The following is a 23490-nucleotide window of genomic DNA, read 5'->3' as shown; positions in this document are numbered from 1 at the left end:
ATGTGTGTGTCATGTGCATGCATTCCTGCAGAGACCAGAAGAGACCAACTGATCCCGTGGAACTGGTGTTATGGATGGTTGTGAGCCACCATGTGGATGCTGGGAATGGAATCTGGACCCTTTGCAAGAGCAGTGTGCTTTCTTAACTGCCAAGCCGTCTCTCCTACCCCATGTGATTTCTTTACAAAAAATGTACATGGCTGGGCAGTGGTGGTGCACACTTTTAATCCTAGCACCTGGGAGGCAGAGGCAGGCGGATCTCTGTGAGTGTGAGGCCAGCCTGGTCTACAGAGCTAGTTCCAGGACAGCCAGAGCTGTTACACAGAGAAACCCTGTCTTGAAAAACCAAAAATAAATTTAAAAAAATGTACATGGGTGCATGCATCCCATGGTGGTACATGTAAAGGTCAGAGCAACCTTGTAGAGTTCATTCACCCCTTGTACCCTTACATGAGTTCTAGGGGGTTGAACTCAGGCCATCGGCCTGCACAGCAAGCTCTTTACCCATGAAACCGTCCTGCTGACTCAGGATGAGAGGCTATCTCTGTGGCCCCGGCTGGCCTCTAATGCCTGATCCTCCCACCTCAGCCTCCTGAGTAAGACTGCATGCCTCCATCAGCATGCCTGGCTTTCGTTTCATTTCATTTCTTTATTTTTGGTTTTCTGAGACCCCGAGTTTCTCTGTACAGTCCTGGATGTCCTGGAACTCACTTTGTAGAACAGGCTAGCTTTGAACTCAGAGATTCCCCCCTGCCTCTGCCTCCTGAGTGCTGGGATTAAAGGCATGCATCACCACCACTCAGCTTCATTATTATTATTATTATTATTATTATTATTATTATTAATTTAATAGGTGAAAAACTGGGACCCAGTAAGATGAAGTAACTTGCTCACAGCTACATAGCTATTTAGGAACAGAAAAGGAGTGCTAATGAAATCATGCTAGACTTACAAAAGAGTTGCCAAGATAGTACTGAGAGTTCTTTCTCAACTCTTCTCAGCTTCCACCAGTGTTGACATCTTACACAATCCTAACTCAATAATGTTAGTGCAACACATGAACTGAACTGTGGGTTCCAAGTTTCACCAATTTCCCCCTCTACTGTCCTTTTTTTCTGATCTAGGATCCAACCCAGGATTCCACATTGTGTTTCAAACCTTCATTTAATTAATTAATGTGTGTGCACCCATGTGCCACTGCTCTTGAAGGTCAGAGGTCACGTTTATGGCGTTGGTTCTCGTCTCCCATTTGCGCGTGGGTTCCTGGGATTGAGCTTAAGTCACCAGGTTTGCTCAGCAAGCTGCTCTGTCATTGTCTTCGTCACTGTTCTGTTGCTGTGAAGAGACACCACGGCCAAGGCAGCTCCTGTAAAGAAAGCATTTAATTAACTGAGGCTTTCTTACGGTTTTAGAGGATTCACTCATTACCATAATGGCAGGGAGCAGACAGGCATGGCACTGGAGCAGTAGCTGAGAGCTTTACATCCTGGTCTGCAGGGAGGGAGGGAGGGAGAGAGAGAGAGAGAGACAGACAGACAGACAGAGACAGAGAGAGAGAGAGAGACTGGGCCTATAGGCTTTTGAAACCCCAGTGCTCACTCCCAGTGACACACCTCCCCCAACAAGGCCACACCTCCTAATCCTCCCCAAACAGTTCCATTCCCCTATGACTAAGCATTCAACTATATGAACCTCTGGGGGTCATCCTCATTCAGACCACCACACCTGCTGAGGCATTGTGCCAGCCTTATTTTTTAAGCAAGTTTCTCATTATGTTTCAGGCTGGCCTGGCACTCCCTTTGTCGTCTGGGCTAGCCTCCACCTCCTGAGTGCTGGGGTCATAGACACATACCACTGTGCCTGGCATTAAGCTTTTAATTGAAGTTTTTCTTTTTCAGACAGGGTCTTACTCTATGCTAGGCCACCTGGGCACTCAAGGCTGGCCTCAAACTGACAGTGATACTCCTGTCTCCTGAACAGTAGGATTATAGGCAATGAGCCACCACTCCTGGCTGCCGAGACCTTTAATTTTTAACTTTAGTTTCCCATTACTTGAAGTTCCTGCAGCTGGCAGTGAATTACTGACATTCAGCTACTGTACAGAAAGCCCATCCCAGGCTTCCTCTTCCTTACAGCATGCACTTGCACTTTCAGAGCTAAGTGTCTCCCCAGGTGACCTTGATAATTCCCACCCACAGCTTTTGGGTGTGCCCAAGTTAGGGACAGTCCCAGCTCCTCTAATCTGGATACAAAAGGCTGTCCCTAACCTTCTGTAAGGTTGGCTTGTGGATCTTGAGGAGGAGGAGGAGGATGAAGTGTATACACGTGTGTCAGCAGCTGTGAGTGCCAGCAGCATGTATTGAAGGACAGAGGACGATTACGGTGTAGTCTTTTATGTCGGTTCCAGGGACTGAACTCGGATCTTCCGGTTTGTGTGGCAAGTGCATTTACCTCCTGAGCCACAGCACACGTCTTGGCTCTTGGCTGTTGATTCTCGTCTTTGTGGGTTGCCATGTACAGCAGCACATTCTTCGCCCACAGATGGCACTTATCCAGGGAGCTGGAAAGCCATAAAGTCATACCTTAGCTTCCTCACTGGGTATTGAGACCTGGGGTAAGTTATTCTAAATTCCACTTTTATCCTCTGCAGGAAGATGGCCATAATAGCCAGAGTATATCGGTTTTCTGGTATTTCATTTTATTTTTTGATGGAGGGATCTCCTTCTATGCCCAGGCTGGTCTTGACCCTCTGGGCTGAAATGATCCTCTACCTCAGCCTCCCATGCAGCTTGAGTCACTATGCCTCTCTGTTTCATGTTATTGTAACAAAAACTGGATGCTGGGTAATGAATAAATGAAGTTTATTCAGCTGACAGTTTTGGGTCTGAAGGCCAAGGTTAGGCTGCCCCGTGAGTCAGTCTGGCCTCTGCAGGGCTCTCTGGGAAACAGAGGGAAACAGGCATGTGCAAGTACCCCTGCTGCTGTGTGCAGCATCACATTCTGAGAGAGCTGACCTGAGTCCGGTGGGCATTACACTAGTCCTCTCTGGGGATGGCAATCCCCCGTGACCTACCTGCCTTCTTCTAGGTGGGCAGGTCCATCCTGCAGCCCCAGGACAGCTATGAATGCAGCCCAACACAAAATCATAAACTACTGACAACACTGTGAGATGGTTTTTTATTTCCTGGTAGCTGTCCAGTTCTGAAGTGTGAAGCTTTGCGATGGAAGTGTCTGCCGCAATGTAAGAAGGTTGCACGTGCATGCTGCTGGTTCTGACTTAAATGTTCCATTGCCCCCATTACTGCGGCACTGGGGACCAGGCCTCCAGCACAGTGGTTCTCAACCTTCCTGATGCTGTGACCCTTTAATGCTGTGGTGACCCCCCCCACCCCCCCGCAACCATAAAAGTATTTTCATTGCTGCTTCATAACTGTAATTTTGCTACTGTTATGAATATCTTAATGTAAATATCTGTGTTTTCTGATGGTCCTAGGCGACGCCTGTAAAAGATCCCCAAGGGGGTCATGACCCACAGGTTGAGAAGTGCTGCTGTAGCACATGACCCTTCAGGGACAAACAGCATCAAGTCACAGCACAAGCTCACTGAGAGGCCCGAGTGTATGAAATGACTGGCACAGCGCCAGGTGTGTGGTGGGTACAGGTGAATGTGGAGTGGCGAGTGAATGAACGGGAGGTGAGGCTAGGCAGGCATAGTGTATGGCCTTAAACGCCAGAGCTCCCCGAGGTCAGGGATCAGCAAGATCTGAGCCGGCTCCCTAGGAAGTCAAATGTAGGCTAGCTGGATGACGCAGCGGCAGGACCGCAGAAGGGCACCGCCAAGGAGGTGCCGTTTTGTTCATTTCTAGGAGCGGAAAGATTAAACGTGGTCGCCATCCTGCTGTAGAAACACGTTATGGGGGGCAAGAGGAAGTTAGGGCTCCAACATGACTAAATTCTGGTCGATAGCATAACGGAGACCACACCATTGCAAGCACAGACTACAGAGAAGAGATCAAGAGCCAACTTGTTGGAGAAAAATGCATTTGGTTTCATTCAAGTTGCCTTTGAAGTGCCATCTGGCTATGCGAGTGTAGAGGTGTGGAGGTGACAATGTGGCACTGAAGCCTGGGACAGGAAGCTTCACAGTGGTGGTGGGGGGTGGGGGTGGCTGAAGCCAGCAGGGTGGGCGGGATCCTTAAGGCAGATAATGAATATTGGGAGGGGGGTTGGAGCAAAGACTCACCCAGGCCTGGTGATTCAAAGGCACCCATCTGCGAGGTCGCTGCAACAAAGTACCACAGGGCATGGGAGCTAGAAATCCAGCATGGAGGGGCAGCCAGGGTTGATTTCTGTCTGAGGCTCCTCTCCTTGGGTATAGATGATATCTCTGTGTCCTCTGCATGTCTATGTCCTTTGTAAGGACACTGTTCACACTTGCTGGATTAGGGGGCACTCATATGCCTTCCTTTTACCTTAATTGCCTCTTCTCAGGCTTTACCTCTAAATATGGCTGTGGAGGGGCCCCAAAACAGCTTGACCACACAGCAGCCATGACAGGCTTAGACCCAGACACAGCTTCTGTGACAGGCTTACTGGCAGGCAACACCCAGATCCAGGAAAAGCCTTAAGCTGATACTACCCAGAGATCCACCCGGGGTGAGGAAGTACCTGACATCCCAAACATTCCAACCATTAGGTAAGGTGGCCACATGTCCCTGAGTCTAGCACACACTTATTTTTTGTTTTACCAATATCTCTAGACAATTGTCAGCCAATCAGGGTCCTGGACCCTAGAAATCCCCTCACCCAAACCTCTGCTATGATTAAAAACTCTGCCCCACCTGAGCTCAGGGCTCTCTGCTCTCACCGCTGTGTCGGACAGACAGAGGGACCAAGCTTGAAATAAAGGCTCTTTGCTTTTACATGTGGGATTCGGTCTCCGTGGTGGTCTTTTGGGAGTCCCTGCAATCTGGGCATAACAGTGGCTACTTGTGAAGTTCCAGGGGTTAGGACTTCAGTGTATGAGTTAGGATGGCCACAGTTCCCATAAACACTGGACTAGAAACGGGACTTGGAACGTTGAAAGAGTCCTGGAGTCATTTCAGAACGCTCGGAGGCTGGCTGTCCCCCATCTCCTGCCCTTGCCTCCACCGCATGGGTGCCAAAGCCTCCGCCATTTGATTCCAAGGAGCTGTAGTCACAGGGCTCTTAGGCCACAAGAACAGGGAGGGAGCTTTCCCCCGTCCTTCCCCTGCTGGTGTCTTGGTCCTCTGGAGTTCCAGCTTCCTTGGGAAGAGACTGGGGGTTCTGATTTCCATCATGTGACCTGAGCCCTGGAGCTAAGGGGACTGCCCTTTCTCTCTGCCCAGCCCTGTGGTGGTGGCAGAGTCAGCTGCTCTCAGTGGCTGCCCTGCACATCTGTCTCTAGGCAGAGGTATCCGTCCTGCTCATTGGCCCCCTGCACCCTCACCAAGCTCCAGCGGGTCTCCTCTGTCTGTTTCTATTGTCTAGTGAAAACCTGGTCAGCACAGTGCTGCTGCGGTGGGGACAAAAGTGGACTCACAGGGCTAGTCAGGTGGGTTTAAACCGGTTCTCATCAGGATTGTATTTCCTAACATCTGGGAGCCGAGCATCAGGCTGTCAGTCATCTGCCTGTGACGTGCTCGTCCTCTTCTTCTTCTTACAATTGGGCATTCTTGGTTTACTCCAGATCTGAACCCTTTATCCATTACTTCTGTTTAGATGCTCCCTCTCCTGTCAGAGTGTGTCCCTTGGTAATAGTGCCTCTAAATAAATGGAGGGTCTTGATTTACGTTTATTTTTAGAAGTTTTTCTCTTATGTCTGTATGTGTTTTGCTTACATGTATGTCTGTGTACCAGGTGTGTACCTGGTTTCCAAGAAGCCAGAAAAGGGTGTTGGATCCCTTGGAGCTGCAGTCACAGACAGCTGTGAGCCACAGTGTGGGTGCGGGAACTGAACCCGGGTCCTCTGGAAGAGTTGCCAGTGCTCTTATCTGCAGGGCCATCTCTCCAGCCCGATGATCTTAATTTTAGTGTATTCGCCATTTCCTTTGTAATTAATGTTCTTGGTAGTTTTTAAGTGTGAGTGTGTGTGTGTGTGTGTGTGTGTGTATGTGTGTGTGTGTGTGTGTGTGTGTGTGTGTGTGTGTGTGAGAGAGAGAGAGAGAGAGAGAGAGAGAGCACACATGCAACAGCATATGTGTGGAGGTCAAAGGACAAATTATGAGATTTTTTTTCCCCCTTCTACAATGTGGGTCTCAGGGACTGAACTCGGGTCATCAGGCTAGGTCATCTGGGTGGCCCAGTGTACTTGGTATCTTAGTTAATGTTTTCTTATTTGGGGATCAGAAAAATATTTTCAGTCAGCTCTGTGTTTTCTTTTAATACACAGTAAAAATAAAAGTGAATCAGAATAGAGATGTAGCTCTGTGGTGGCACGGCATTGTGGGCTGTGCCAGCCCTGGGTAAGTGGGCCTGCGCCGTAGAGGAGAGGCAGCAGAGTAAGCCGTGGTAAGTGACAGTGAGCACGGTTTCCGTTTCAGTCTCCGGCCTTGGCTTCCGTTGGTGACGTAGGCTGAAACAACCCTTTCCTCCCCAAGTTTATGTGTGTAGGGGTCACCACAACATGAAGAAATGTACTAAAGGGTTGCAGCATTAGGGAGGCTGAGAACCACTGCCCTACAGGCTTGCCTAAAGCCTAATCCTAAGAAGGCATTTTCTCAATTGAGGCTCCCTCCAGTGACCCTGGCTTACAAAGTTGACGTGTAATTATCCAGCACAAACTAGTTCCCTGCAGGAATTCCCTTCCACTAGGGGAGTGTACTCTTTGCATCCCTTAGTCTGTCTTCTTCTTCTTTTTTTTTAATTTTCAGCTTGACCTCATCTATATTTTTTTTAAGATTTATTTATTTATTATGTATACAGTATTCTGCCTACATGCCAGAAGAGGGCACCAGATCTCATTACAGATGGTTGTTAGCCACCATGTGGTTGCTGAGAATTGAACTCAGGACCTCTGGAAGAGCAGCCAGTGCTCTTAACCTCTGAGCCATCTCTCCAGCCCCCTGTCTTCTTGTTCTCAGTGACGTGCACCTTGTTTATGAGCCCAGTCATTTGTTTTTGGACACTCCCGTTAAATCTATTGTTGCTATACCATCTGACTAAAAGTCTGGGGTTCTGTGCGTTTCTAGACAGGGTTTCTCTGTGTAGCTTTGCCTGTCCTGGATCTCACTCTGTAGACCAGACTGGCCTCAAACTCACAGAGATCCACCTGCCTCTGCCTCCTGAGTGCTGGGATTAAAAGCGTGTGCCACCACCGCCCAGGGTGAGTGGACAGATCCTTGGCCAGTGTACTTCAAAAATCTATTCTTGGATTAGGCAAAACTTGGGAGAGGTACACCTGATGGTTTTTAACTAATTATGCTGTCTATTTACGGGGGGAGCAAGGGTCAGGCAGCAAGCCACTGGACACAGCTGCTCGGAGGCATTGTAGGTGAGAGGCTTAAGGGAAGAAAACCGCTGTTCTTAACTGCTGGGCGTTGTGTTTCCCCTGGGACAAGGCCGCTGTGAATTGTACCTGATGTTTTCTTCTTCCACTGGGCTCACAGTTAAACTGGTAGCAGACATGTTGTCTCTTTTGGTGCACCATATGAATTCATGTAATTTGCCTGGTAGTACTTTTGAAGGCTTAGCATGAGATTATCAAATGGCCTCACCTCTTTTTCCAGCTGGGCCAGATAGAGGCTGTGTTAGCTCTCTAATTTGTAATGTGTAGATAATTAGCAAATATTGGCTGTTGACATGAGGTGGACTTTGACTTGATTAGGTTAGGCATCCCCCCATCAAACTCTCCCCTCCATCACCCCCTCCCCCCATCAAACTCTCCCTCTCCATCACCCCCATCACCCCCCATCAAACTCTCCCTCTCCATCACCCCCATCACCCCCCATCAAACTCTCCCTCTCCATCACCCCCCATCACCCCCCATCAAACTCTCCCTCTCCATCACCCCTCCAATCAAACTCTCCCTCTCCACACCATCCTCCCCATCAAACTCTCCCCTCCATTACCCCCATCCCCCTATCAAACTCTCCCTTGTCCATCACCCCCTCCCCCCATCAAACTCTCCCTTGTCCATCACCCCCTCTCCCCATCAAACTCTCCCCTCCATCACCCCCCTACCCCCCCACCCCCCGCAGTGGCCTCTCCAGGTTCCTCCATGCCCCTGTTCCTGTAAGTTACCAGCACAGCTTCGGTCACCTCCCCAGTTCCCTCTAGTGGTGCAGCCTGGGTCTCTCCATCTTTAGGGCACACCTCCACTTTCCTGTCTTCTCCCTCCCTCCCTCCCGACTCCTGTCTTGAACAGCCGGCCTCCTGAGACGAGTCAGTAACCTCTCTTCCAGGGCCATCCTCAGTCCTGGCCCGGCCTTTCCATTCCCGTAGCCCCTCCGTCCCCGCGTCACCCTCTCCGTAGTCCCGGCGCCCCCAGCTCCTACCCAACCCGCATCCCTTGCACCCCCAGCGCATCCCTCCCCTGCATCCTTCCCCGGCCGGCGCCCCCACCCCGCCCCGCCCCGCCCCTCCCGCAGCGCACGCGCACTCCACCCCCTCCCCAAGCCCGGCTTCCGGCCGGGGCGGGGCCTGGCGCGGGCCGGGTGCGGGCGCCGGCCATGCTCATCACGCTGTGCTACTTGTACCTGTGGGCGCGCTGGGGGCGCCGGCCGGCCGCCTTGGTGCTCTCCACGGTGCGGCGGCTGCGCGCCTCGCGCTGCTCCTTCACCTTCTGCCGTGCCGCCGCGCAGCCCGGGGGCGCGCGCGTGTGCCTGAGCCGCGGCGGCCGCGTCTTCTGCGTCGGCGAGAGCCAGGTGGGCGGCGGGCGGGGGCGCCTTTGCGTGGAGCGGGCGCGCGGCGGCGTCTGCACCCCGGCGCGGCGGCGTCTGCACCCCGGCCGCGCGCGCGCGCAAGCCTTGGCGTGGACTGGAGCCCGGGAATCCCTGCCGTGCGCCGTCGGCCGCGGGCCAGCTGCCCCTCCCGCGGCGTCTTCTGTCGGTTGCAGCTGTAGCGGGGACACCCCGGACACCCCACTTGGCACCCTCGCGTTTCCGTGGGCTGGCTTTTGGACCAGTGCCGAGGGTGATGGCCGCGGCCCCCTCACTGGGAAGGGGACAACGGCCAAACGTTTGCACAGGCCGGCTGCAGGCGAGGGACCTGACTGCACAGTGTACTTCCTACCCTGTGCTTCTGGACATCACTTGTTTTTGTGAACATCACACAGTGTTCTGCTTCTCAACGGCCTTTCCCCCGTTCCGCTTCCTTCTGGAAAGCTGCCTCACTTCTAGCACTAAAATGAGTGTTCTTTTTCATAGATGTCAAACCATAACACCCATATAGGAATCACAATCTTACTTCAGGCTGGATATTTTTGTCAAGCTGCTTAGGTATGGGGATGGAATTGTGCTTCCAGGAAATTAACAAAGACAACACTCTAACTAAAAAAAAATACAGTGCAGGGGTTCAGAACACTTGTTGCCCCCATGAGTACTCGTGTCCAGTTCCCAGTCCCCACAAGGTGACTTGTAACCATCTGTAGCTCTGGTTCCAGGGGATCCGAGGAACGCAGGTGCACACATACACAAGGTGGCAAGACACTTGTACACACAAATAAGTGTAAGGGAACTACAGTGTGAACAACACTCAGGGTTCTCAGGTGTCCTAAGTATATAGACACTTTGTCTAGCCGTGACTAGCACCTCCTGGAACAAGACAGGTGTGGTGGAAGCTGACACTGCTCCTCTTAGAACATCGGGCCTAAATTCTCTTAGACTGCTTGATAGAGATCACAGAACTGGAGAAAAGTGAGGGTGGATCTTTCCATTGGGGTGGTTTCTAAGCTGATTATTTAACACAAAACCTTTGCGGTTATATCAGAGTAGAAATTTTGAGAAATAAGTTTTCCTAGACACCTTTGAACATTTTCATGACCCCTTTGGCCTGCTCACTACGCTAAACGGGTTACTTGGCTCTTACCCCAAGTGGGGACGGCCTTGTGGATACCTGCCCCATGTCGCACCCCTGCTTTGCACAGGCAGCCCCTTGTCTCTCAGCCCGGAGCTTTGCTCATACCTCACTGCTGTCTGTTTTATGCAGGGCTGTGGTTCTGAGAAGGTTCTTCTTGCAGCCTTAGAGTCCTGCTTTCTCTGCTCTGGGTGTCCCTTTTTTTTTTTGGAGATAGGGCTTCTCTGTGTAGCCCTGGGTATCTTGGAACTTGAGCTGTAGACCAGGCTGGCCTCGAACTAAGAGATCCGCCTGCCTCTGCCTCCCAAGTGCTGGGATTAAAGGTGTAAGACACCACCACTTGGCAGACTGAAACCTTCTAAAATCAAATTACAGTCCTCCTCCCAGAAATCTGAAAATAAAGGAACTGGAATTTCAAGGCTGATAGCTCACCTAAACAAGCTCCCCACACCTGAGGATGGCCAGTCCCTGTATACAGTGACATGATCTTTGCGTTCTGTGTGGGTCCTGCCTATGTTTGAGTCCTTCTAGGTCTCCCATACCTGATCCAGGGCAAAAGCTGTGGAAATGGTTATTACACAGTGTAGTTTAGGGATTAATGGTAAGAACAAAAGTGTGTTTATTTGTATAGAGGACAGTTGTTTTTTTGTTTGAACATGTGAGAAGGGCCAGCTACTCTGGTTGTTAACCAGTCATCTAATCCGCTATTAAAAACCCCACTGGGGTCCACATTTCCTCTAAAGCACGTTGGAAAGGCCCTTTCCTGAAGTCGCTTAGTCTCTGGGTTTGACGATTATGTGACTTTGAGAAGTTGCCAGGCATGCGCTTCCAAGCCTCACTGTACACGTACTTTCCAGTGACTCGGAGCGCTCATACTTGTTAAGCTGAAAGAAACTGTCAGAATTACCTGCATGGAACAGATATCCAGAGACTTTGAAATCCTTGTGAGCCAGACCAGGAACCATACAGCGGTTTAAACCCCCACGGTCTGATGCTTGGTTGGAGGGGTCTGCAGAAGTGTATCGGATACATGTGTAGGTCTTACCTGAGGAAGCAGGGGGAGGGTATGTATGCCAGGCTGTGGAGGTAAGTGGCCATCGGGGCCTGGAATGACACTGAGTCCTCTTTTTCTTTTCTTTCTTTGTAGTCTATTGATGACTTGAACAAATGGGCCCTGTTTCTTGTCTCTCCCTTCATACTTGAGGCAGAGCACATAGCATTTGTGACAGAGAGCATTTGGGCACAAGGCGACAGTTTCCAGAAGCCATCGTCTCCAGAAACAGTGAGTGCCATGCTCTACTGGTGGGACCTTAAGGGTGTGTCTTCGGCCACACCTGAGTGGGTTTTCTTTTTTTAAAATTTTTATTGTTTATTTATTTATTTATTATTTTATTTATTTATTTATTTTTAATGAATGTTCTTTCTTGGGCTTTATGGGTGGCTTCCTTTCTTTGGGGGTATATTAGGAGATATATATATATATATATATATATATATATATATGTAAAATACACTAGTAAAATTAGTGTCATCTGTTTTTGCTTGTGCATGTACGTGCATTTGTGTGTGTGTTTGTGCATGTGTGTTTGTGTGTTCGGTGCATGTGGAGGCCGGGGACAACCTTGGGTATCTTCAGTTTCTGTCCACCTTGTGTTTGAGATGGTCTGGCACTGGGACCTGAGGCTCAGCAGTCTGCCGGTCTCCACCTTCCCAAAGTGTTTGAAGGAGCAGCATCACTCTTGGCTTGGATTTTAACTTGGTGCTAGGGTTATACTCAGGTTCTCGTGCAGCATGGTGAGCAGGTAACCAATGGAGCCTTTTCCCCAGTCCCCCCCTTTTTTTTTTTTACACTTTATATAGTTTTTTTTTGTTGTTGTTGTTAGTTTGCTTTCTTTTACAGTGACTGACTGACTGATTGATTGATTGATTGACTGTGTGCATGTGAAGTTAGCACATGAAGTTTGAGGTTTGCTTGCCAGGACTCGGTTCTCTTCTTCTGCTGTGCTGGCCCCCAGGGATCCAGCTTGAGTGCTGGGATTGGCAGCAAGTGCCTCCACCCACTGAGTGTGAGAGTGAAATGTACTTGGGCAACAGTGTCCCGTGTTCTATCCCAGGTGGTCTGGTCCATCCTGGTATTCTCTTCCTTATCTCGTCCTTTTCCTGGTACCCCAAAGGGCTGACTTCCATAATTGCCTCCTTCCTGGATGTCTTGGCTGGAGTTTACTGGAAATACTTCAGACTCAGACACAGGTCCAAACCTTGTTTATCATCTGCTTGAGAGAGAGAGAGAGAAATCGACTCCTCTTCACCTCCTTCTCTCTTCCATGAAGTTACAAGTTTGATCGACCCAGCCCCCCAGTGCGTTCGCTGTGCGTCTTCATTTTCACGGCTCCTCACCACACGCCTTGAGTCTTCTGTCTAAACTGGGAATCTGTCCTGTCTTGTCTTGTGGCTCTTTTTGGTTTTCCCCTCGATGGCCAGAGTTCTGGTCCGGAGCACACCCCGCTCTTGCTGAAGCTTTGGTGGCAACCTGCCCATGAAGTGCAGTCCTTGTCCTTAAGGTGGCGGTCGGTTGCCTCTCCCCCAGCCTGGGGGTCTCCTGGCTCTGACTGTGGCCAGCCAGGCTTGGCTTCCCGCTCTCGCTTGTCCACTGTGTGCCTCTTGCCTGCCCTTTGGGGACCCCGCTGCTCACACCTGAGTTCGTGGGATCCTTATCTTTTGGTGATCATCCAGAAGACATTCTGCTGGGAGGAGAGAATAGAAAAGAGAGAGGTGAGACCAGGGGACGCTTGAGCGGTGTGCAAGGTCTGGAAGGAGAACTGGGGATGGGAAGGACAGGAAAGGAGAGAGAGACTGGCTGGCTGGTGTGAGTGGGGATTGGCAAGCAGGCCCGAGAGCTGGCTGGTGTCCTGAGACTCCCGCATTCTCTCCAGAATGTTCACAAAACTTCGTTTGACCTTCTACACTTGATGACAAGGGCAAGGCCATTGGTCAGGTCCGTGGAGATGTCTCACACACGGCTCACCTGATGCTTAGAGCCTCTTACCTCCATTGTTGCTTTTGAAAGGAGTGGAAGCCGAGTGGCAAAGCCACCAGTGGCTGAGTGGCAACGTTTTAACTGATGCTCAATACTCATATCCTTTCTGGTTGCCAGAGGAACAAATGAATGGTTTTCATTTGTTGGTTTTGAGTTTCTAAACAGGAAAAGGTTTTGTTAAACTGAGTCTAGTCAGCAGTACTTGTGGCTGACTGTGTTTGGTATCAGGAGACTAAGTATTGAGACAATATCTTTTTGATGAGACAGGGTTTCTCTGGATAGGCTTGAATGTCATGGAACTCACAGAGATTCTCCTGCCTCTTTCCCAAGTGCTAGGATTAAAGGCATGAGCCACCACCGCCTGTCGGTATACTTACTTTTGAAAGAATTATTTTAAAAACAAATAGCAAATGATCATTTAGTTAAATCACATGAAATTGCTTATATTTACTTTATTATTTTTTTTTAATCTATGAAAAGCTTGTGTGATATGGTTGCCTATTCTTCTTTGGGTATTTATTTTTTATTTTACCACATTTATTTATTTGTGTATATGTGTGTGTGCACATGCTGTAGCATGTATGGAGGTCAGAGGATAACTTGAGGGACTCAGTTCTCTCCTTCTACCAAGTGTCTCCCAGGAATCAAACTCAGGTCACCATACCCTGATTAGATTCTTGTCACCTTGACACAAGCTAGGGTCATCTGGGAAGAGGGAACCTCAACTGAGAAAATTCCTCCATCAGATTTTCTGTAGGCAAGTCTGTAGGGTATTTTTTTTTTTTTAAAGATTTATTTATTTATTATGGATACAGTGTTCTGCCTACATGCATGCTTGCAGGCCAGAAGAGGGCACCAGATCTCATTATAGATGGTTGTGAGCCACCATGTGGTTGCTGGGAATTGAACTCAGGACCTCTGGAAGAGCAGCCAGTGCTCTTAACCGCTGAGCCATCTCTCCAGCCCATCTGTAGGGTATTTTGAAGCAATTACTTATATTGTTCTATTAATAAATAAAGCTTGGGAGTCAGATATTGGAGTAAAACCTGGTAGATCCAAAGAGCAATGGATCAGCTGACCCTGCTCTACACTTCCAGATTGAAAAGGCCCGTGAATCTTTCTAAGCCCCTCTCTATTCCTTCCTCTGTCTCTCTATCCTAATCTGGGTCGGCCAAAAACTCTGTGGTTAGTTCTGGCCAGCTGAATGTTGACTCCGCCCTCTGATTCAAGGTTTAACTTTATTGGCAGTCTCGGGAGTGTCAGAGTGTGATCAAAACATCCCACAACCATATTTTCTTGATTAATGATGTGGAAGGCCTTGCCCACTGTGGGTGGTACCACCCCTGAACAGGTGGCCTGGATGCTACAAGAAAGCCGGCTGAACAAGCATGGGAAGCAAGCCAGTGAGCAGCCCCCTCCCCCCCAAGACCTCTGCATCAGCTCCTGCTTCTGAGTTCCCGGTTTGAGTTCCTGCCTCGGCTTCCTCTGATGGTGGACTGTAAGCCAAGTCAACCCTTTCCTCCCTAGGCTGCTTTTGGTCACGTGTTTATCACAGCACTAGAAACTTAATTAAGACACCATGCTTGATGGCAAGTGCCTTCACATACTGAGCCACCTCCTGGCCATCTTTGGGGTTTTAAGTCTACCTTGGCATTCTTTGAAGTTTAGCAAACATTTACAATCACCTTTAAAGAGATTTTTGAATGTATTTATCCTGTTTACAGTTGCAAGTATCTTTAAACATTTTAAAATACCAGCACGCAGCATTATCTCAAGTGTCACTCAACATCAAAACTATATCATGCACCTATGTGCCACAATTACACACGTGTGCCTGCAGTAGCTGTGGCTTAGCAGCCATCTGCTTGGAACCCGCGTTGTCTGTATTTTTATGTAGACTATATGTGAGGCTCTTGGTCGGTTTGAGGATGACGTAACTTCAGATCTAGACGCAGCGTGATTTGTGTCTGGTGCTTTTCTTGCTGCTGTGCCCAGTATCTGGCAAGTAAGAACTCCAGGAAAGGAGGGCTTGTTTGGCTCACACCGTGAGGAGACTGTCTGTCATGGCAGGGAAGGATGATGCTGGCGGGTCTGAGGCTGCGGCCTTAGCGGAGTGAAGCTGCCTCCTCAGCTCACGTTGTGGCGAGTCAGGAAGCAGAGAGAGTGAAGAATGCTGGCGTACGTCTGCCTTTTGCTTCTTGTTCAGTCAGGGCCCTAGCCCACGGGATAGAGCCCCTTAGGGTCAGGGTGGGAATTCCCTCCTCCGTTGATGAGCCCTGGGGTGTGCTTCAGAGATGATCTTAAGCCAATCAAGTTGAGCATGAGGATTGACTGTCACACTTGGGGACCTGTGGCTTTTTGTCTCCGGTGTCACTCTTTTCTATCCATGTCAGCACACACAGGTCCCACTTGGTCTGTCTTAGTGTGCCTTACAGGTTTATGACTATCACAAAATAGGTATGTAGGGGGCTGGTGAGATGCTTCGGTAGTTAAAGAGCACTGGGTACTCTTCCAGAGGACCCAGGTTCGATTCTCAGCATCTCCAACCATCTGTAGCTCCAGTCCCAGGAGGTTGGATACCCTCTTCAGGCCCCCGAGGGCACCAGGCATGCACGTGATATGCAGACATATGCGCAGGCAAAACACCCATATGCATTAAAAAAAATTTCTTTTAGGGCTGGAGAGATGGCTCAGAGGTTAAGAGCACTGGCTGCTTTTCCAGAGGTCCTGAGTTCAATTCCCAGCAACCACATGGTGGCTCACAACCATCTGTAATGAGATCTGGTGCCCTCTTCTGGCCTGCACTCATACATGCTGTATACATAATAAATAAATAAATCTTAAAATTCTTTTAAAAAAGATAAAATATATGGGGTTTAAATCATGAGTATGTTTTACTATTTACTATGTGGCAGAATTGAATATTCTTTTTTTTTTTTTTTCTGAGACAGGTGTAGTTTTGGTGCCTGTCCTGGATCTCACTCTGTAGACCAGGCTAGCCTCGAACTCACAGAGATCTACCTGGCTCTGCCTCCCGAGTGCTGGGATTAAAGGCGTGCGCCACCGCTGCCTGGCAAATTGAATATTCTTAAGCAATATGGCAAATAGGCAGGACACTCTAACCTGTGCTTCTCAGCCTCCTTAATGCTGCGACCCTTTGATACAGCTCCTCATGTTGTGGGGACCCTCAACCATAAGATTATTCCATTGCTCCTTTATGACTATAATTTTGCTACTGTTAGGAATCGTAATGTAAGTATCTGGTATGTGACCCCCATGGGGGTCGAGACCCACAGGTTGAGAATTGCTGCAGTCCAATTTTAAAAAAAAAAGGCCACATACACTTTAATTGGGAATTGGAACTCTGCCTCGTATTCTAGCAGGAATGTGCGTCAGAGGCTGTTCACCTGATTGTATAGAGAGAGACAGGGAGGGTGGAAGAAAGGTCTGAGACGAGACAGGGCCCACTACCTTCTAAAATTTCCACAGTTCTCTAAGAAGTGCCGGCAGCTGAGGACCAAGGGTTCAGCGGGTGAGCCTGGGGAGGACGCTCCATGTCTGCACCTGGATCTGACATGGTTCCCGAGCCACAGACTCCTACTCCCTCCCGTGCTGTGCGTTCATCCTCTTCCACCCCTGACCCCCATCTGTTCCTGGAACCCCCTGTTTTGCTTCCTTTCTGTTCATGTTCCTGAGATACGATCTTGCTATACAGCTGAGGCTGGCCTCACGTTGGCGGCAATCCTCCTGCCTCAGCCTTCTCTGTGCTGGAATTACAGGTGTGTACCAACCGTGCCCAGCTTTTATGTTTTGAGGCGTGGTCTCACTACCCAGCCCAGGCTGGCCTCGAACTGGCGTTTCTCCTCCTGCTTCCCCAGTGTGGGGATTCCATGCATTCGCCACCGTCCCGCTAACTAGAACTTTTAGGAACCCAGTGTTTTTTCGGACGAGTAGGAAGCCGACAAATGGCACATCATAGAAATTAGCATAGTATCCAGTCGGGTGGCTGGGCAGCGTATAGGGGTTTCTATGGAATCTGCTGTTTCACTCTCTGCTTCTGGGACCGGAGTTTTAAGTGGAGTACTGTGGAGAATCCTTGGGCGTCGTCCTAAGTCGTGACACGGAGTTCAGGGCTTCCGTGATCAGGTAAGTTCTGTCTGTGGTTTGTGGGAGGGAGGTCTGTGCCCACACCAGCCTCGGCTCCCTTAGCTTTGATCTTTGGGGCCAGACTTTGGCTTGGCTTCCCTTTTCTTCTCTGCCCTCTGTCTCCATCTCCCATCTCCCTGTGCAAGTTTGAAGTGTCCTGTTGGCTTCTGTTGACTGGAAGGTGACACCCCCACCCCACGCCCCATGAAGTATGAATGACAGTGGCTTCTCTTTGATCGGAAACCCCTGCATGCTCGAAGGAGTTTCCATGGTCCGTGGCTCACAGACCTTGTTCCTTAGAGAGAGGAAGTGCATTTAGGTGAGGAGACGCTTGGCAAGGTTGATCAGGGATGTATTGTTCTGCGACCTTCTGTTCTTGCCCTTCCTTTGTTCCCCCGCATCTCTCTTCCTTCTGTGAGAATTTAATCAGCAGCTCCTTTTACCTGAAGTCAGCAGGTGCAGAGGCAGTTTGAGTGCTCTGTTGACTGAGCACTTTCCTGGCTGGCAGCGGCTGACACCAGCCATGCCATTTGCCTCACTTGTTTGCCTCACTTGGGAGCCAGGGCTCCCATGAACCTTCATCTGAAAAACCCGCCCTTGCCTGGACATTAGCACTTCTTCCTAGTCTCCTTCCAAGACAACCTTGCTGAATTCCCACGCCGGGCATCAGCACGGTGCTTGTCTAGTGCATGCTTCAACTGGTGTACTAGCATTCAAGTGACCAGGGTTTTACGTGTTTTTATGTATTTTCTTCTTTCTCTCCTGTATGTGTGTGGCATTCCTGAGCGTGTGTGTGTGTGTGTGTGTGTGTGTGTGTGTGTGTGTGTGTGTGTGTGTGTGTGTAGATGCATTTGCAGTTTAAAGACTGTTTTTGAAGACAGAATCTCACTCTGTAGCTCTGATAGGCCTTGAACTCAGGGTGATCCTCCTGCCTCAGCTTCCTAAATATTAGGATTGCAGCATGAGCCATCATGTCCTAGTAAGAGGTCAGTTTTGAAATATGGAATTCTACTGTACACTGCATATCTGGGACCTTCTGGATGAAGGCTGTGTGTGGGCTCTGTGCGTGTGTGGGGTGGGGATGAAGGCTGGGCCTGAGCTCTTTGAGTGTGTGAGGGGGATGAAGCCCATGTGTGAAGCTGTGTCTGGGAGACCAGAGAATTAGGTGATGAGGTGGAGGGAGGCTCTGAGTTTATGTAAAGGAAAATTCTTGGGTTTCTCTTTCTGCACATGTCTGTCAGTTACCGACCAGAGTCCTGTGTTTATGACTATTCCCCCTGAGTCTTTTAACAGCGTCTGTTAACTTCTTTTTTCCCCCTCTGTTGTTTCTCTAAGGAAAAATTCAGCTCAATTTAAATTCTGAGACTACTAAGGTGTAGACGAATTTCTAAATGGCCTTATTAAATAAAAAACACGGAGCCAAATATAGGGGTGAAAGCCTTACATCAGGGAAATAGGGAAAGCCACCAGCCAACCTCACCTCACCAGCTCTGCAGCTAATTCGTAGCCCGACAAGTTGGGCACCAGATGTAGCAGGAATCTTAAAAGGTCTTATTAATAAAAACAAACCTGGAGCCAGGTATTGGGGTGAACGCTGAAAGATCAGAGAAACAGAACAGGCCATATCTAATCTCACTTTGCCAACTTCTCAGCTGATCCTCTTTACTCAGACTGGAAGCCTCTGAGTCCTCACCCGAATGGATCTCAGCTGAACTGCTGCTAAAAGCCTAAAAGCTTAAAAGCTTAAAAAGCCTCTAGTTCCTGGTCCTCACACCTTATATTCTTTCTGCTTTCTGCCATCACTTCCTGGGATTAAAGGTGTGTCTCACCATGCCTGGCCGTTTCCAGTGTGGTCTTGAACTCTGCTTCTGAAGTGAGAGGATTAAAGGTGTGTGTGCCAGCATTTTCTGGCCTCTATGTCTGTCTAGTGGCTGTTCTGTTCTCTGACCTCCAGATAAGTTTATTGGGGTGCATAATATGTCAGCCACACTAAGGAATAAAATCTCCTGTGGTAGGTTGAGTCTTGGAGGGCCAGGAACCGTTGTAATATCTGACTCTCACTTTCTCCGTGTTTTGTGCCCTGAGAAAACGCTCTGAGAACTTCACATTTTGGGGTAACCAGAGCACCCATGTGCACCTGGCTCTTAGAGTCCCATATAAGCCTCCCTGGTAGCTTTCAGGTAGGCAGTCTTATCCCATCCGTCCTATGGACAGGAAATCTGTTCAGAGACCAGAGATGCTCAGCTCAGTGAGCCGGAGACTACAGGGTTCAAGTCTAGCCTGTCACGCTTGAGTCTCTTACTGGCTGGGCTGTCCTGAAGAGTTCGGAACCAGCCAACTGTCTTTACCATCTTCCTGAAAAGATTCGTGTGTGGGACTGGAGAGAAGGCGCTGTGTTGAACTCTTGACGCTCTTTTGCACAGCACGTGTAGATGAACAGTCTCATTAAATAAGAAACACAGAGCCAATTGCAGAGTTAAAAGCCCACAAGGTCAGAGCAGTAGCTGAGAGCTGAGCTTACCCTTCGCTGCCCAGCGTCCTTCCTCTCAGCAAGAGCGCTACTTCATGTGTATCTGTCTTTTTATAGACTTTCTGTTCTGCCTTCTCATTGGTTGTAAACCCAACCACATGACCTCCTCGTCACTGCCCATCCATACAGACCTCCAGGTCTTCTATGGTTGGTATTGAGATTAAAGGCGTGTGTTTCCAATGCTGGTGGTATCCTTGAACACACAGAGATCTGCCTGTCATGTGATCGGGATTAAAGGTGTGCACCACCACCGCCCGACTTCTGCTATGGCTTGCTATCAGCTCTGACCCCCAGGCAACTTTATTTATTAACATACAAATAAAATCACATTTCAGTACAAATAAAGTATCACAGTAAGTACTGAAGTTGGATTTCCAGCACCTACGCAGGGCAGCTCTCAACCATCTTGAAATGCAGCTCCATGGAGATCTGACGCCCTCTGCTGGTGTTTGAAGGCAGCAGTGTGCATGTGTGCATATACACACAGACACATACATAAAAATAAAATAAAGCTGGGCGGAGGTGGCGCACGCCTTTAATCCCAGCACTTGAGAGGCAGAGACAGGCGGATCTTTGTGAGTTCCAAGCCAGCCTGGGCTACAGAGTGAGTTCCAGGAAAGGCACAAAGCTACACAGAGAGATCCTGTCTCGAAAAAACAAACAAACAAAAATAATAATAATAAAAAAATGAAAAAATAAATCTTTTTAAAAAGTTGCTGTGTAATTTACATGTCATAAGACTTATCTTCTAATGTATACAATTCAGTTAAGTAGTTCCTGATATAGTCCCAGCAGCATTTTACAGTTCTCATCCCTTCCCCACCTCGGAAAGAAACTGTCCCCGCCAGCAGTCACCGGCCCCTCATCCACTGCCATCACTAATCGACGTTCTCACTATGGATTTACCTATTTTGCTCCATTAGTAGGATCATTTATGACCTTTAGTTATTGGCATCTGTGCTGGCTAGTTTTTATGTCAACTTGACACAAGCTGGAGTCATCTGAGAGGAGGGACCCTCAACTGAGAAAATTTCTCCATAAGATCAGGCTGCAGGCAAGTCTGTCGGGCATTTTCTTAGTGATTGGTCGGGGAGGGCTCAGCCCATTGTGGGTGGTGCCATCCCTGGGCTGGTGGTCCTGGGTTTTATAAAAAGAAGGCTGAGCAAGCCATGGAGCGCAAGCCAGTAAGCAGCACCCCTCCATTGCCTCTGCATCAGCTCCTGCCTCCAGGGTCCTGCTCTGCTTGAGTTCCTGCCCTGACTGCTTTCGATGATGAGCTGTGATATGGAAGGGTCAGCCAAGTAAAGCCTTTCATCCTCAGCTTGGTTTTGGTCGTGGTGTTTCGTCACAGCAATAGAAACCCCGACTGAGACAGCATCTTTTAAGATATTCATGATTCACCCGTATTGTAATGTATTAGTACTCAACTCTTTTTTAATGAATGCTTCCTAGTCCATTTATGGATGTACATTTTATTCAGTCATCTATTACAGGATATTTGGGTTATTTTTGGTTTAGGGGATTAGGTATAGTACTGTGAGCATTTATGCACAGGGTGAATGTGTACATGGCATTTGTTTTTAATTCTCTTTGGTACATACTCAAGTGGAATTGTTTGGTCATGTGATAATTCAATATTTAACTCTTTGAAGAACCCTCAGATTCTCTCCTGAAGATGCTGAACCGTTTTGTATCTCTATCAGCAATCTGTCCCCCCCCCCCCCTCCAGCTTGCTAGGCAAGCGCTCTGCCACTGAGCTAAATCCCCAACCCCAGCAATCTGTTCTCATTCCAATTTCTTTTTTAAAATTTTACTTTATTACATTTATTCTCTCTGTGTGTGTACCAGTGTGTGAGTGTATGTGAGTGTACAAATGTGCCGTGGAGCACACACAGGTGGAGGTCAGAGGTCATTGGTTCTCTCTGTCCACGTGTGAGTCCTGGGTTTACAATTCCCACTCATCTTCCACCGGGAGCCCGTGTTCTTACGCTAGCCAGCTCCGTGGGTGCAGAGGTGATCTTCCCCTGTGGTTTGGTTTGCATTTACTTTGTTCCTTGGCCATTTGCATGTTATATTTTTTGAGAAATAATGTATTCAAATTCTACTTTGTTACTTTGAAAGTACAGTGTTTACTTTCTCACTGTGGGTTGTAGGAGTTCGGTGTGATTTGCAAATATCCCCCAGTCTCTGAGTGTTGCCTTTTCACTCTCTTGATAGTGTCCTTTCATGTGCAAAAGGCATTGGGAACTTCCCGCTTATCTTTTTTTAAAATAATTCATTTTAATTTTATTTTATGTGCACTGATGTGAAGGTGTCAGATCCCCAGGAACTGGAGTTACAGACAGTTGTGAGTGGCCATGTGGGTGCTGGGAATTGAACTGGGTCCTCTGGAAGAGCAGCCAGTGCTCTAACCACTGAGCCACCTCTCCAGCCTCTTATTATTATTATTTTTTCTTAAGTTGCCTAGACTTCTAGTGTCATATCTGAGAAACTGTCATTTGATCCTGGGTTCTGACAGTTTGCACGGTTTTCTTCTTTCAAGTTGAGGTCTTTGCCCCAGTTTGGGTAATGGGCTGAGACGGGGATCCATCGTCAGTCTTCTGTGTTTGAATTTCTGGTTATTTCAGCAGTGTATTCTTTTTGTGATTTTCCAGTAGGAAATTTATTCTAAAATCTTATCTCCTCAACGTAGAAATTGGAATTCAGAATTCTGTACCTCCGACTGCGAGCTGGGGGGGGGGGGGCAGTCTGCCCTTGAGGACGTCTTGGGGAGTGAAGGACAGAGGCCGCCGTCTGTGCTCCTGGCTGCCGATTGTTACAACTCGGACTAATTGAGGACTTTAGCCTAAGCTTTACTCCTTTTATAAATCTTCTTCTTATTATTATTATAAAATATTGGTTTTATTACTTTTTTATGTGTATGTGTATCAGACCAGAAGAGGGGTTGTATCGCAGGTGCTGGGAACTGAACTCAGGTCCTTAGAAACAGCGGGAAGTGCTCCTGGGGTGACTCTCCAGCCCCCTGCAGCATCACACTCTTTAATCTCCTTGCCACACAGACCTGAGGGGATGCTATCGTTTTTCCTACTTTACAAAGAGGGCTTGAGAGGGACAGACTCTTGCACAGGGCCAGAGAGCGGCGTGAGTGGAGCTTCCCCAGAGTCCGCAGCCAGGCTTCCGGCTCAACTGGGAATCCGCGGAGACTGTGGGTCTTGCGGCTCCTTTGTGAAGAAGCTGGGGGAAGGCGCTTTCCTCGCCTCACGTGTCTCTCGCCCTCTAGTGGTGGGATCGTGAACTGTCGGTGCTGACTTTCCGGTCACTGTGTTTGACAGTTTGGATTCCTGGAATGTAACAGGGAGCTGCCCTCTGGGAGTCGGGGGTCTGATGTGCCCTCAGGGGATCTCTGCAGCTGGCCCCTGGCTGTACTTGAAAATGGCTGGTGGGCAGGTTTCCTTCTTACATTACAGGGTGTTCAGGAGACTCCTGTCCTGTGCCCGTCACAAAAAGGCAGTCAGGTTTCATGTCTGCAGAATGTCCCTTTCTCCTTCAGTGCCCTAAAGCAGCTGAGACTTGGGCCACCTTATTTATTTCCAAGTCACACTTATTTTTATTTTACTTTTTACATTTAATCTTACGTGTGTGGGTGTTTCACTCTCATGTGTGTCTGTGCCCACGTGGTACCCATGGAGGCCACCTGAAGGCAGTAGATTCGCTGGAACTGGAGTTACAGAGAGTTGTGAGC

General features: G+C 48.8%; 1 protein-coding gene and 1 long non-coding RNA gene across 5 annotated transcripts in view; one reads left to right on the top strand and one right to left on the bottom strand.

Annotated features, from left to right (window-relative positions):
* The window catches only part of Hlcs (holocarboxylase synthetase), a 198659-nt gene that overhangs the window by 18424 nt on the left and 156745 nt on the right, over positions 1-23490 (top strand). For 2 of the 4 annotated variants that reach the window (XM_052741251.1, XM_052741250.1), the window contains exon 2: positions 11183-11317. The exons of 1 other annotated variant lie outside the window; for it this stretch is intronic. In XM_052741251.1, the coding sequence (XP_052597211.1) occupies positions 11183-11317 (135 nt within the window). Of the gene's footprint in view, positions 1-8690; positions 8886-11182; positions 11318-23490 lie in introns of those variants that run through there. One more of the 4 variants, XM_052741252.1, reaches the window with a different exon arrangement.
* Positions 1146-8328, bottom strand: LOC128112275 (uncharacterized). The gene is made up of 3 exons (XR_008218931.1): positions 8263-8328; positions 2452-2560; positions 1146-1366 (listed from the first exon to the last, which is right to left on the bottom strand). It is a non-coding gene; the product is annotated as an uncharacterized LOC128112275 (long non-coding RNA).

The sequence above is a fragment of the Peromyscus californicus genome, unplaced genomic scaffold, assembly GCF_007827085.1.
Source record: "Peromyscus californicus insignis strain IS unplaced genomic scaffold, ASM782708v3 Scaffold_16__1_contigs__length_79575227, whole genome shotgun sequence".
NCBI classification, from domain to species: Eukaryota; Metazoa; Chordata; class Mammalia; order Rodentia; family Cricetidae; genus Peromyscus; species Peromyscus californicus.
This window is presented reverse-complemented; position numbering and strand designations above follow the sequence as displayed.